We start from the raw sequence: 14,268 nt of genomic DNA on the forward strand, positions 1-14,268 counted from the left end.
CTGGCTCAAATAGCCGACCAATCAGCCTGTTACCAACCCTTAGTAAAATTTAGGAAAAAATTGTGTTTGACCAGATACGATACTATTTTACTGTAAACAAACTGACAACAGACTTTCAGCACGCTTAAAGGGAAGGACATTCAACAAGCACAGCACTTACACAAATGACTGATGATTGGCTGAGAGAAATTGACGATAAAAATATTGTGGGGGCTGTTTTGTTCGACTTCAGTGCTGCTTTTGACATTATCAATCATAGTCTGCTGCTGAAAAAACGTATCTTATGGCTTTACACCCCCTGCTATATTGTGGATAAAGAGTTACCTGTCTAACAGAACAGAGGGTGTTCTTTAATGGAAGCTTTTCCAACATAATCCAGATAGAATCAGGAATTCCCTAGGGCAGCTGTTCAGGCCCCTTACTTTTTTCAATCTTTACTAATGACTTGAATAAAGCCAGTGTGTCTATGTACAGTATGTGGATGACTCAACACTATACACGTCAGCTACTACAGCGACTGAAATGACTGCAACACGTAACAAAGAGCTGCAGTTAGTTTCAGAATGGGTGGCAAGGACTAAATTAGTCCTAAATATTAAAAAAATGAAAAGCATTGTATTTGGGACAAATCATTCACTAAACCCTAAACCTCAGCTAAATCTTGTAATGAATAATGTGGAAAATGAGCAAGTTGAGGTGACTAAACTGCTTGGAGTAAGCCTGGATTGTAAACTGTCACGGTCAAAACATATTGATACAACAGGAGCTAAGATGGGGAGAAGTCTGTCCATAATAAATTGCTGCTCTGCCTTCTTAACAACACTATCAACAAGGCAGGTCCTACAGGCCCTAGTTTTGTCTCACCTGGACTACTGTTCAGTAGTGTGGTCAGGTGCCACAAAAGATGGACTTAGGAAAATTACAATTGGCTTAGAACAAAAAGTACACGGGGAGCTAACATTAATGAGCATTAACATTAATAATATGCATGTCAATCTCTCATGGCTCAAAGTGGAAGAGAGATTGACTTCATCACTACTTGTTTTTGTAAGAAGTATTGACAAGCTGAATGTACCAAGCTGTCTGTTTAAACTACTAGCACACAGCTGGGACACCCATGCATACCCCACAAGACATGCCATCAGAGGTCTCTTCACAATCCCCAAGTCCAGAACAGACTATGGGAGGCGCACAGTACTACATAGAGCCATGTCTACAGGTAACTGATGCAAGCAGTAGAATTAGATTTTTTTTTAAACAGGTAAAAATACACCTTATGGAACAGCGGGGACTGTGAAGAGACACACACAAAAGGTACAGACACACGCATATGCACACAAGCCCTAGCACACGCACTCTACACACGTACATTGTAATATTGTTGTATGGTGGTATTATACATTTTGTATTGTAGATATGTAGTGGTGTAATAATGTTATATGATGTACTGTTTTATATTTTGTTTTATATGTAATGTAAGTGCCTTAATGTGTTTGGACCCAAGGAAGAAGGCAGCAGCCTAATGGGGATCCCTAATAAATACAAATACAAACTCAAATGTGTTAGTCACATGCGATATCTCAATTGGGCAGAGGGGGGGCGCTGCATCATTCATGGTGGACGACATGTTTACTGTTGACTTTCTCTGAAACAATTCTCTTCAAAAACAATCACAATCTTCATTCTCACGTGTCACTGTCAGAGAGGAGAGGACAGTTTAAATGGGCGTATTCGGTCACAGAACTAGTCAGTTAGGCTATCTACGCTGGAATACTTCCTTATTCCGAGCTACAGTCGCCGAGGATTAAGTTTTACCTTACAGTCATCTGAAGAATGTATAATACTTTGGAATAACTGCTCTTCAGATACTTGGATAAACGGTCAGTAAGATTGACTCAATTTAAATGGAGTAATTTCGTATGCAACTAACGTTACTGTAGGCTACTCGATATTGGTTTACACTAGACTGTCGTCTGTGGACAGTGTAATAAAATACAATTGTTAGAGACATTGTTGCCAGTTGCTGTGTGATTTTGGTTCCAGACAGATCAAAATAAAATAAAATAAAATGTTTTTGTCACAAGCGCGGAATACAACGGGTGTAGACTTTACCGTGAAATTCTTGCTTACGAGCCCTTCCAAACGATGCAGAGTTAAAAGATAATAATACAAAATTAAATAGTAACACGAGGAATAAAGCTATATACAGGGAGGACCAGTACCAGATCAATGTGCAGGGGTACGAGGTATTTTAGGTAGATATGTACATAAATGCAGGGTAAAGTGACCAGGCATCAGGATATATAACAATACGAATAAAGAACAGAGTAGAAGCAGCAGCCTATGAGTGTGAAAGTGTGTGTATGTGAATGTGTGAGAGTGTCAGTGTAGTCTGTATATTGTGTGTATATCTAGTCCTGTGAGTGTACATAGAGTCAGTGCAAGATAGGGTCAATGCAGATAGTCGGGGTAAACATTGAATGAACTATTTAGCAGTCTTATGGCTTGGGGGTAGAAGCTGTCTCGGAGCTTGCCTATACATCAGACGCTTACCATGGCTACTCCGTGGATTTTCAGTCTGACCGAAGTCGCCCTAAAAAAAATACTTACTTTACTGGTTATACATGCCGTTGGTCCTTTTGGCGGTAGGAGGTGGAGATAGGTTATCCACAGGAAAGTGTTGTTTACTTGACTTTTTGCGGCGCCAGTAGGTTCTGTCGCTTGTATTTTAAATCTCTTGACTCATTGCACGATATGTAAACAGTAACCCAACGTAGTCCACCGAAGCACGTTTCCTCGCAATCAGCTGGAAGTGTTTGCGGTTCAGTCGGTGGTTCGGTTAGGCTCAGCCATATTGTGGAAGTGTTTGTCACGTGCGAATTGCATCTGTATTGAAAATAAAAACCGTAAATACAAACCAGTGTACTGAAGGTCGGGTTGATAACACTTCCCTATGGATATTTTCTATCAGATTACCTCTGACATAGGGACAAAATCAGAGGACAACAGGTAAAGTAAATTGAAATGAAGTTTGTTCAACATTCTGACTTGTAATGGGACTGTTCAGGAATGCTGAGCCTACATTTTAGAGACAAGTGTGTAAGTATTTCACTCTCGGATTCTAAAAGAGGCTATCTCGGAGCCTGTTGGTCTGGTACCGTTTGCCACACGGTAGCAGAGTGAACAGTCTATGGCTTGGGTTGCTGAAGTCTTTGGTAATTTCTCTGGCCTTCCTCTGACACCACCTGATATAGAGGTCCTGGATGGCAGGGAGCTCGGCCCAGTGATGTACTGGGCTGTCCGCACCACCCTCTGTAGCGCTTTGCTGTCGATGGCGGTGCATTTGCCATACCAAGCTATGATGCAGCCAGTCAAGATGCTTTTGATGGATCAGAGGGCCCATGCCAAATCTTTTTAGCCTCCTGAAGTGGAAGAAGCGCTGTCGTGCCCTCTTCACGACTGTTCGGTTGTGTGTGGACCATGCTAAGTCCTTAGTGATATGGACGCCAAGGAACTTGAAGCTCTCAACTCGCTCCACTACAGCCCCATGGATGTGGATGGGGCGTGCTCTCCCCCCTTTCTCCTGCAGTCCACGATCAGCTCCTTTGTCTAACTGGCTTTGAGAGGTTGTTGTCCTGGCACCATACTGCCAAGTCTCTGACATCCTCCCTGTAGGCTGTCTCTTCGCCGTCGGTGGTCAGGCCTACCACCGTCGTGTCGTCAGCAAAATTATTCAAATTCATTGTTTTACACTATCTAATCCAGGGGTGTCAAACTCATTTTAGCTCAGGGGCCACATGGAGGAAAATCTATTCCCAAGTGGGCCGGACCAGAAAAATCATGGTATATATATAACTTAAAAACAACAACTTCAGATTGTTTTCTTTGTTTTAATACGATCAACATACAACATAAAGCTGGAGCCTGAGGACAGTGTGTCCAAAATAGTACAAGCACAACATCACTATTAATCATAAAACATGTCAAGTTTATTTGAAAATTCTAAAGAAAAAGAACACACAAACACACAATGCCTCAGTGATTAACAGAACTGTTTCACAGATCACAGAACTATATCAGGGTGTCATTTCTCAGGCAGAAATGTAGATAAAAATAATGAAATCCTGTTCCCCAAACAAGTGCAAGAACCACAGAGTCAAGAATAGGTTAAATATACAAATAAAATAAAATCAATTAAAAACAATAGCACATCAACATAAAAACATATAAACATAAAGCTGGAGCCTGAGGACAGTGTCCAAAAGCACAACATCACTATTAATCATAAAACACCTCAAGTTATTTGAAAGTTCTGAGGACAAAGAACACACAAACACACAATGCCTCAGTGATTCACAGAAGTATATCACAGATCACAGAACTATATCAGGGTGTCATTTCTCAGGCAGAAATGTAGATAAAAATAATGAAATCCTGTTCCCCAAACAAGTGCAAGAACCACAGTCAAGAATAGGTTAAATATACAAATAAAATAAAATCTATTAAAAACAATAGCACATCAACATAAAAACATATAAACATAAATCTGAAAGCGTTGCTCAAACTCCCGTAACAGTCCCGTTATTTTATCTTTGAACCGCTTCATGTCTGCCACATGTTGGGTCGCGCACACATTTTTCAGACAGGGGAAGTGAGCTGCATCACCACGGGCAAGTTGCGTCTCCCACAATGACAGCTTCAACTTGAAAGAACGTATGCTGTCATAATACTGCGTGACAACTTTGTTGCGCCCTTGCAGCTGTTTGTTCAAGTTATTCAGGTGCTCTGCACCATCTGTAGCCTGGCTGACAGCGCGGGACCAGTCCACTCCGACCCTGTCCAGCGCGCCGACGAGTGCGGTAAAAATATCAGCTGCTGTCGTTGTATCTGTCATCGGCACCAACTCCACGAACTCCTCGGTGACGGTCAATGTGTCATCAACTCCGCGGATGAAAATGGCCAGTTGTGCAACATCTGTAATGTCCGTGCTTTCATCAATTGCAACCGAAAACGCAATAAATGACTTTACTTTTTGCTTCAACTGGCTGTCCAAATCCACTGAAAGATCGGAAATCCTGTCTGCAACTGTGTTTCTTGTCAGGCTGATATTTGCAAAAGCTTTTCAGGGCACACAATCTCCGCTGCCTTCATCATGCATGTTTTTACAAATTCACCCTCACTAAATGGTTTTGAAGCCACTGCGATTTCATTAGCAATGAGGTGGTCCTCTGTAGCTCAGCTGGTAGAGCACGGCGCTTGTAACGCCAAGGTAGTGGGTTCGATCCCCGGGACCACCCATACACAAAAATGTATGCACGCATGACTGTAAGTCGCTTTGGATAAAAGCGTCTGCTAAATGGCATATTATTATTATTATTATTATTATTATTATTATTATTATTATTATTAGGTAGCTAGCTTTCACTGCAGCGTCACTGATGTCTCGGCTGTGAGTAAACACAGACTGCTGTTTCTTCAGACCCGCCAACAGTTCATTCACCTTCTCTCATCTCCGCTGTCCTTGAAAGTTGTCATATTTGTCGGCATGAAGACTCACATAGTGGCGACGAAGGTTATATTCTTTCAGCACTGCAACATGCTCTGAACACACCAAACATACAGCTTTCCCATTCAATTCCATGAATAAATAGGATGACCATTTTTCTTGGAACACTCTGCACTCTGCGTCCACTTTTCTCTTTTTTGACAGAGACATATTGGGGCAATGAGGGTGCCAAAGCACATAATGTTAAAAGTAGAAGCCGTAATAAATATCTCGGGCAAAACAAAGTAGCTCATTGGCTGCACGTGCTTGACCTACTTGCTCTGCCCCGGTATAAACAGTTTGCTTGCTTAACACAATTGCTATTGCGCCATCCAGTGGACGCAATTGGAACAGCAGTTTATTTTATTGAAAAATTGCAGCGCATTTTTATACTTTACAATATATATATATATATATTTTTTTTATCATCTCGCGGGCCGAATTAAACCCGTTTGCGGGCCTGATCCGGCCCGCGGGCCGGACGTTTGACACCCCTGATCTAATCACAGCACTGGCAGACTATGGTTGACCAACTCCCTGACCAAAATGGCTGACCTTTTATCCCATCATAAGAAAGTCCATTCTAGTATTCTAATTCCCAATACTATTGTGATATCACTGAGCTGGATGTTGAATTATTGTTAAAAATGGCATAAACAAATATCGCAACGTAAAAAAATAAAATAGATTAATTGTTTTGGGGAGGTTTCCCAAGACAACAAAAACATCCTAAACTGAATTGATTTCAAAAGCTGTGTATACCTCTACCCAGAGACCTGTCTCTGCCTCTACCTATCTGTCACTTATTTATAAATTAGAACCTTTAAAAGTCATGCTTTGAGTGTGACAGCACAATGTGACCTCCCATTCTCATAATACAAGTGAATGATCAGAAGGATAGAATAATACTTTCTTTACTTCTTCCCCTGACAGGGTGCTTGCTAGTCACACAACTTCTGCATTGCTTGTTAGCAGGACCATTGTGCACTTTAGAAGAGGAATGGAATCAAAAGGAGAAGGGAAGGACAAGTTCTTTATAGTGACACAGGGGAAGGCGAGAAAAGGCTTCTCCAGAGGATGTATCGGCCGTGTGGAGGCAGTGATGCATAATGGAGAGCTGATGGGACTGTTGTACGGAGGTGGCAGCAGTGGGAACCCTAAGAGCGGGGACATGGTGAAGAGGGAGGACACGTACCCCCTCACCCGCCACCAGGCCCAGCTGCTGCTCTTCGTGTCTCCCTCCAGCAAACGCCTGGAGCTCCTGTGTAACCCTCAGCTCTTTTCGGCCATCTGTGTGCTGTCTCAGGATGACCTGGTGGTGGTTAAGCACAAGAAAGGTCACCAGCCAGGCCTGGTTCGGAACCTGATGCTTATCGGTAAGAAGGAGAACCAAGGGGACCTGCTGATGCTGGGCTTTGAGGTTGAGTTTGTGGTGAGTATGCAACTTCTACAAGTCTGGTATGCAAGCCCATATCAGCATAGGGAATGGCTTCCAGTATTTTGTCCAATGTATAAGCACATAATCAGGAATTTCTGTCTGTTTGAATGTCTGTTTGATCCTCTCATCGATAAGAGAAACATTTTAGCCTATTGATGCCACAGTATGGCAGACACTGTGAACTGTACCTGTCAAGTCACTTGAACCTCTCATTGATTTACATGAGTGACAGCAGGAGACAAGAATGTTCCTCTCAGGGGAAGATCCAAAATGTTATCTGATTAGTTACAGCACCTAACTTTTACATAACATTTGAAACTTGATAACATTGTCTGAGCAATTGGCAGTTGCTCGAAAGCAGTTTGTTGTATTTCCGGCTCGCCAGTAAAAATTCTCAGCACAGCTACTGTATGGGATTGAGTGTACTTGATTTACTGTAATTGTCCTGTTTCCTTTCCATTTCAGCAGGACTCTGATCAAACAGTGTCCTCTAAGAAGCCAGCCCCTCTCCCCCTGTTCAGTGCAGCAGACATTGTCCAGGTTGTCCCAGCATACTCTGTAGGCATTGGCCCTCGCTGGAAAGACAGTCATTCAGAGGGTCAGTACTGTATGTTTACTTGCTAGTGATCAATGCCCATGCATTCTCATGGGATTAGGATGCAAGCACATAGACCTACATGTATTTGTTTACCAAATATGACACATTTACCTGGCTTTTCTAGTTTTCTAACCCATTAGCCTACATCAGGGATGGGCAACTGGCGGCCCCCCTTCTGTAGGCCCGTGGACCAGTATATAGCAAAATGTGTAGACTTGCAGGAAATTAGCTGTAAAACTGCACATTTTTCTCTCCGCCCCATGGCAAAATGAGTAGAATCGCATGAAATGAGTTAGAAAATTGCAGAATCTTCTCTCTGTACCATGGCAAATTGTGTAGAATTGCAGGAAATTAACTTTAAATCTTAAAATGTTTCCCTTTGCTGTCACGAGGGGAGCCGCTTATCAGTTAGAAATGGTCATTGTTATTGAATGGCAATGAGCTGCACCTGTGGCTAGACAGTGCGGCATAGAGCGGTTCTTGTACAGAACTGGTAAAACTGGTCGAGGTGCTCTGGAATGTAGCAGCAGAGATCCATCACATGCTCTGGAATTTGTGTATATTTGTGGAGATAGACATGACATGGGATTTGTGACAAGGAGAGAAACCATGTGATGTGTGATTTTTTTACCCCACCTCTTCAACTTCTTCTCCCCCAGATCTAAACAGAAAGGTGGTGTCACGTATCAACTCCATGCCTAATATGGGATCTCGTGGACGACAAGTGAGAGATATAAACCATTTAGACCAGAGTGTCACCCAAACATCAACCCAAAGCCCGTCACACCCCCCTTTTGAGGTGGGATCCATGGTGCAGGTAACATCCAACACTGGGATCACTGTATATGGGGTGATCCGTTGGATGGGCGTCCTTTCAGAAAATAAAAACGACTGGGCCGGAATTGAGCTGGTGAGTGTAAGATGTGATCTGTGTAAGCAATGTTATTGAGCTTGCCTATTCTTCTCCTCTGAGATGTCGATATCTCAATCAGATTAGATTCCTCAGCAACTCCTTTATGCTTTTGCCATCAGGATTACGAGGTGAATAATTGCTCAGACGGGATGTATGGAGGTCAGCGGTATTTCACTTGTAAAGTGGGCAGGGCCTTGTTTGTGCCCCTCACAAAGTGCAGTCCAGATGGAAGGTTCCTATGTCCCCCCTCTGAAAAGGAGACCCTCAAAGCCACAGATATCCCCCCAGGTTAGACACCACTTACATAGGTCCTACTCCTACCTAACGCTGACACACACATAAACAGTGTAGATAATCTCAGGTTATGGCATTGTAATAATAGCCTTGTATGCATTAGTTTGCAGCCCACACCTCAAACCAAACACACAATGAATCAAACACCAACCAACAGCAGATATAAAACATTTACCAGTTGTATTTCTATTATCTAAGTGGTACATAATAATGTTTTTGTATGGTTTGTATCAGTCATTCCATTGGAGGAAACAGACGAGAACGTCCCTCCTATACCTGAGTCGGAAGCCCTGTTTTTGCTCGTGGGCAAGATGAAGGGGATCCAGGGGCACTATAACTCCTGCTACCTCGACGCCACTCTCTTCAGGTAAACTTAACTCAATCCCCTCTGGTCAAATGGTTTTCCTGTAGGTCACTGTTCCTAACTCTCATAATTGTATTACAATTTAACACTATTTATTGGGCATCCTTTTCATTGAGCCCAGTTTATTGTAGTAAAGAAGGACTTAATGTTGCACCATGACCACTGTTAAGTTAATAAAGCTACTACTTCTCTCCACAGTCTGTTCAGCTCATCTATGACCCTGGACAGTGTTTGCCACAAACCAGCTGACACAGAAAGTAGCATATCTCGCTCTCTGAAGAAAGACATTGTCAACCGTTTGCGCAGGTAGAAACATTGTCTGTACTTGCAGTTTTCTAGATCCTCTTGACCCTCAGGCAGGCCTGTATTATCAGCTGGTCTTCAAAATAAGGGCGTTATGACATTGTAATTCAACCTAGACTGAAAAACAAAGCATTCATCTGGTTGTAACGCATGTCTGATATTACTCTGGCGGATTGGTAGTGTATGTTCAGGTATATGCACTTCATATGAATGTGCATCTCTGTGTGTTTGTATAATGTGAAAGTGTGTTGTGTGTATCTTTGTGTGTGGCCACCAAGAGTGACACCAGTGTGTGTGTTATCCACAGACAAGGTTTTGTGCCTGCTGAGAGCGTAATGAACTTCCGCAAGCAGCTCGGCTGTGACACCTTTGTAACAGAAGAGAAAGGTACGCTCACACATTTCTCATAGTGCTGTTTCTATGGGTCTCTTTACTGTCATGTTTAAACAGAAATGTAATACCAGCCCAGGGAAATGATGTCTAAATGGTGTTATCCTGCCTCCCTGTAGACCCTGAAGAGTTCATCACAATCCTTTTACAGCAGGTGCTTTGCATGAAGTCATTGATTAAACTCAGGTTTGAACCAGTTCACCTTTCACCTTTCTCTGCTGCTCTAGTTGACCTCCTGACCCATATCTTTTCTCTTTCTAGCATGTTATTCTGTAGGCTACTTATTGCTCGTTGCTTCTCCTCCTCACACTTCTTATCTCCATTCTCATTGTCTGGGCTTCTGAGTTTCTGTTAGATCTTATTTGACACTGCCATGACTGAGTTGCTTAACTTGATTGTTCTCTGGGCCTCAGGTCGAATAACAACACATCTCAGGAGGCCTACACATTCCAGATTATTCTGGATAAGGAGCAGGTGACACAGACTCCCACTGTTCAGCAGCTACTGGATATCTCCTTGCTGTCTTGTGGCCTCAAGTTTGAGGAGGTGGGTGATACTGTGCAAGGTTATCTAAGGAGCAATGTTTACAAGGCCTTGTAGGCAGCACAAGTTTTGTTTAGAAGGCGATCACTTTGCTTTAATATTTAGGCCCTGTGCAGTCAAAAACGAGATTTTCCTGTGTTTTATACATAATTCCACACTGAGGTTGGAATAATACTGTAGAATTGTAAAAATGATGATAATGCCCTTTTAGTGTAAGAGCTGTTTGAAAAGACTGCCTGTTATTTCCGCCTGTTTTGATGGGATGGAGTTTTGGCTTGCCTGGTGTCAACACCAGGCGGTAAATTGATTAATAGACCAATAAGAAATAGAGTTCCAAACCTCTCTGCCAATAACAGCTAGTTTTCAGTTTTACCCTCCCCACTCAAACCACTCCCAGATAGTCCTAGCAGAATTCTTGCTTGAGAAATTGCTCTTTGCTAAGAAGCTATTTTTGTTTCTTTTTTTACTATTTTAATTGAAAACAATCACAGTAACGTACAGTACTTAATTATTAACCAGAAATGATTTGATATTCAGATAAAAACGGCTCCATATGTCCCTCAGATCCCATCCTGCCTCATGGTCCACATGCCAAGGTTTGGGAAGAAGTACAAGATGTTCCCCCACATCATCCCCTCAACAGAATTTGACATCACAGATCTTCTATACAACTGTGAGTTACAGCATCAGTCAATGTTTATAAAGACTCACAGGGGTTTTTGCAAAACGCTTAATCACACATCTGCCACGTATACCTATGAATAAAAGTAAGGCCATGCAGTAACTCCCTGCGCATAGCTTACCATTGTAAACTGTCTTCAGGTTGAGTGACACCTTCCCACTTTCTTCTCCCATCAGCCCCCCGAGAATGCTTCCTCTGTGGGCGTTTGGCAGAGTATGAGTGCCCCCAGTGCCTACAGGACCGTAAGCTCCAGCCAGGAAGAATCAAACAGTACTGCACTACCTGCAAGACACAGGTATACAGTGGGGTCAGAAAGTCCTGACACCCTTGATATAGATGAGCAAAAATGACTGTATAAAATAAATAAATACTGAGCTATATTGTCTTCTTTTTTTTTAAAGGGGAAATTATATTATTTTATACTAATACAATTGCTCAGAGAAATGTTGTTAAAAATTATTGACACCCCTGTTTTCAATACCTTGAGAGGATAATGGCACTGAGCCTTTTTCTAAAAGGTTTTATGAGTTGGAGAACACATTGGGAGGGATTTTAGACCATTCCTCCATACAGAATCCTTCCAAATCCTTGATATCCTTCATCTGCGCTTACTGACTGCCCTTAACAAGGGCCCCAGGACCAGTGGAAGCAAAATAGCCCCATAACATCAACGATCCACCACCATATTTTACAGTAGGTATGCAGTTCTTTTCTGCTCATGCATTCTCATTTCAATGCCGAACCCACCACTGGTGTGCGTGGCCAAAGAGCTCAATTTTCATGTCATCCAACAAATGAAATGCCAGGAGTTTCCTAAACCGCATTGGCACTTGGATTGGAACCGGTGCTTTGGTCAGATTACATGAAAATAGAGCTCTTTGGCCAGGCACGCCAGTGGTGGGTTTCGCATTGAAATGAGAATGCATAAGCAGAAAATAACCCCATACCTACTGTAAAATACGGTGGTGGATATTTGTTGTTATGGGGCTATTTGGCTTCCACTGGTCCTGGCCCACTGGGCACAGACGTCAATTCAATGTCTAGTCCACGTTGGTTCAATGTAATTTCATTTAAATGACATGGAAACAACTTTGATTCAACTAGTGTGTGCCAATTTTCTTTAGCATACAATATAGCTCAGTATTTGAATTATTTATTTTAAACAGTCATTTTTGCTCATCTTTATCAAGGGTGTCAATCATTTCAGACCCAACTCTATACAGTTAAGCAGCATGACTCTTTGAGCTACAGCTTTTCTACCTGCAAGTCTATTGATTTCGTCTCCTTTATCTAACTGAATCTCCCTATCTACTTTCCCTCTTTCCCATCCTCCCTTCCCTCTCTATCTCCACTTCTCCCTTTGTGACAGGTGCACACTCATCCCTCTCGGCACGGCCACTGCCCTAGAGCCCTGGCAGTGCCAGCGGAGGTGGCGGCAGATGCCCCTGTACCCAGGCACAAAATGCAGTTGTTCGCTGTGCTCTGCATCCACACTAGCCACTATGTGTCCTTTGTGAAGTATGGCCCTGGCCCTCGCTCATGGCTCTTCTTCGACAGCATGGCAGACAGATGTGGTGAGATTAACCTCAAAGAACAAAATTACAATACATTACCAAAAGTATGTGGACACCTGCTCGTCGAACATCTCATTCCAAAATCATTGGCATTAATATGGAGTTGGTCCCCCCCTTTGCTGCTATAACAGCCTCCACTCTTCTGAGAAGGCTTTCCACTAGTAACTTGTTGGAAAGGTGGCATCCTATGACGGTGCCACGTTGAAAGTCCCTGAGCTCTTCAGTACGGGCCATTCTACTGAAAATATTTATCTATGGAGATTGCATGGCTGTGCTCGATTTTATACACACAGGTGTTGCTGAAATAGTCGAATCCACTCATTTTAATGGGTGTCCATATACTTTTGGCCATGTAGTGTATATTTTTTGAAGAATCCTGTCAGTTGCCATCAAAAGTCTGTGAAGCACTGTATATTTCAAAACCTATTGATTGGATGTCGCGTTGGTAAAACATTATTCTAAAAGGAAGAACAGACTGCTTAATCCATTTGTTCTGAGGTGCTGAACAAATAATAATTTCCGTTGAATTGCAGACTGTTCCTTGCCTTGTAAAGTTATTTATTTGTATTTCTTGTTCACTAGATACCCAATTACTTACTTTGTCTTTGAACCTGATGTAGAGAACACTGCAACCTGACGTAAATGTCTAGTCTTATCAGTCTTTCACTTGTCAGATCTCTAATCTTCAGTCCCCTCAGGTGATGACCAGAGTGGCTACAACATTCCAGAGATCAGAGCTTGTCCAGAGGTGGGTGACTTCCTGTCTCAGTCAGAGGAGGAGCTAGCACGGGCTGACCCCTCCCAGGCTGGAGAGCTTGTCCGCAGGCTGCTGAGTGACTCCTACATGTGTTTATATCAGAGTGCCTCCATGGCACTCTACAGATAAAGACAGCACAAGGCTGAAGTGTACTGGGGAGAACACAGCGTTCTCACAACAATGCTACAATAACCTTGGTTTCAGCGTCGCCATGGCGTCAATTCATTTTCACAGAAATAAAACTGATGATTAGCTGAAGAACCTAAACTTGAATGGTATGCTTTTATGATGACAAGTTCTTCTCAAATGTTTTCCTTTGCCAATGTAGACCTACTTGACCTTTGTTTCAATAAAGATTGATTGATGAGGTTGTGGTTAGGAAGGGCAATTGAACTATATGTATTTTTTCCCTCAATGCCTACACCAACCATTTTCCACTCACTGCTTGTCTTTTGGCAATGTTTTATTGTTGCACATTTGTATGTAAACGTACAGTATCATATACTCTAGATTTATGGAATTGAAGTGGATTGATGATTATGACTTCTTGTGGAATTCTATTGAATGTCAGTGTTTTTCTGCTTTTTTATATTGAAGGAATTAAAGAATGAATGATATACTATGGTACCTTTTTATGTTCTATTGACTGAACATGTTGAAATGACAAGGGTGAGTTATCCATGCCTAGTTAAAATTGTTGTAACAGTCTGCTCAAAATGATCCGAATGTGCATTTAAACTATTACATTTTTTAATGGGATAATTAATTCTGTGTTTTCTGATTTCTTCCCAATTTTGCTTCAGTTCAGATTGAATTATGCACAGGTATACACCCCAGTTCTTAAATAACTGATGATAAATGTGTTTC

General features: G+C 42.2%; 1 protein-coding gene across 5 annotated transcripts; it reads left to right on the forward strand.

Annotated features, from left to right (window-relative positions):
• Positions 1-1,652: 1,652 nt before the first annotated feature.
• Positions 1,653-14,147, forward strand: LOC121578668 (ubiquitin carboxyl-terminal hydrolase CYLD). 5 transcript variants are annotated; one of them, XM_041893047.2, is made up of 14 exons: positions 1,653-1,880; positions 6,479-6,977; positions 7,449-7,581; positions 8,241-8,491; positions 8,614-8,782; positions 9,023-9,155; positions 9,351-9,458; positions 9,763-9,842; positions 9,965-10,031; positions 10,259-10,391; positions 10,953-11,061; positions 11,247-11,365; positions 12,440-12,644; positions 13,319-13,399. In XM_041893047.2, exons 2-14 carry the CDS (start codon positions 6,546-6,548, stop codon positions 13,324-13,326), a joined length of 1,947 nt encoding a protein of 648 aa, XP_041748981.1. In that variant the 5' UTR covers positions 1,653-1,880; positions 6,479-6,545; the 3' UTR covers positions 13,327-13,399. The 5 variants fall into 5 exon arrangements, with proteins under 5 accessions (XP_041748981.1, XP_041748977.1, XP_041748979.1 ...); XM_041893043.2 differs by having other exon boundaries at positions 1,654-1,880; positions 13,334-14,147; XM_041893045.2 differs by having other exon boundaries at positions 1,654-1,880; positions 7,452-7,581; positions 13,334-14,147.
• Positions 14,148-14,268: the final 121 nt, after the last annotated feature.

Source organism: Coregonus clupeaformis, chromosome 12, assembly GCF_020615455.1.
Source record: "Coregonus clupeaformis isolate EN_2021a chromosome 12, ASM2061545v1, whole genome shotgun sequence".
NCBI classification, from domain to species: Eukaryota; Metazoa; Chordata; class Actinopteri; order Salmoniformes; family Salmonidae; genus Coregonus; species Coregonus clupeaformis.

Bases quoted from the DNA above. Each gene is read 5' to 3' on its own strand.
- LOC121578668 (XM_041893043.2), top strand. From the start codon at position 6,546: ATGGAATCAAAAGGAGAAGGGAAGGACAAGTTCTTTATAGTGACACAG. The intron at 9,459-9,762 runs GTAGAAACATTG...TGTTATCCACAG, and splicing joins ATTGTCAACCGTTTGCGCAG to ACAAGGTTTTGTGCCTGCTG. The intron at 12,645-13,333 runs GTGAGATTAACC...TCTAATCTTCAG, and splicing joins CAGCATGGCAGACAGATGTG to TCCCCTCAGGTGATGACCAG.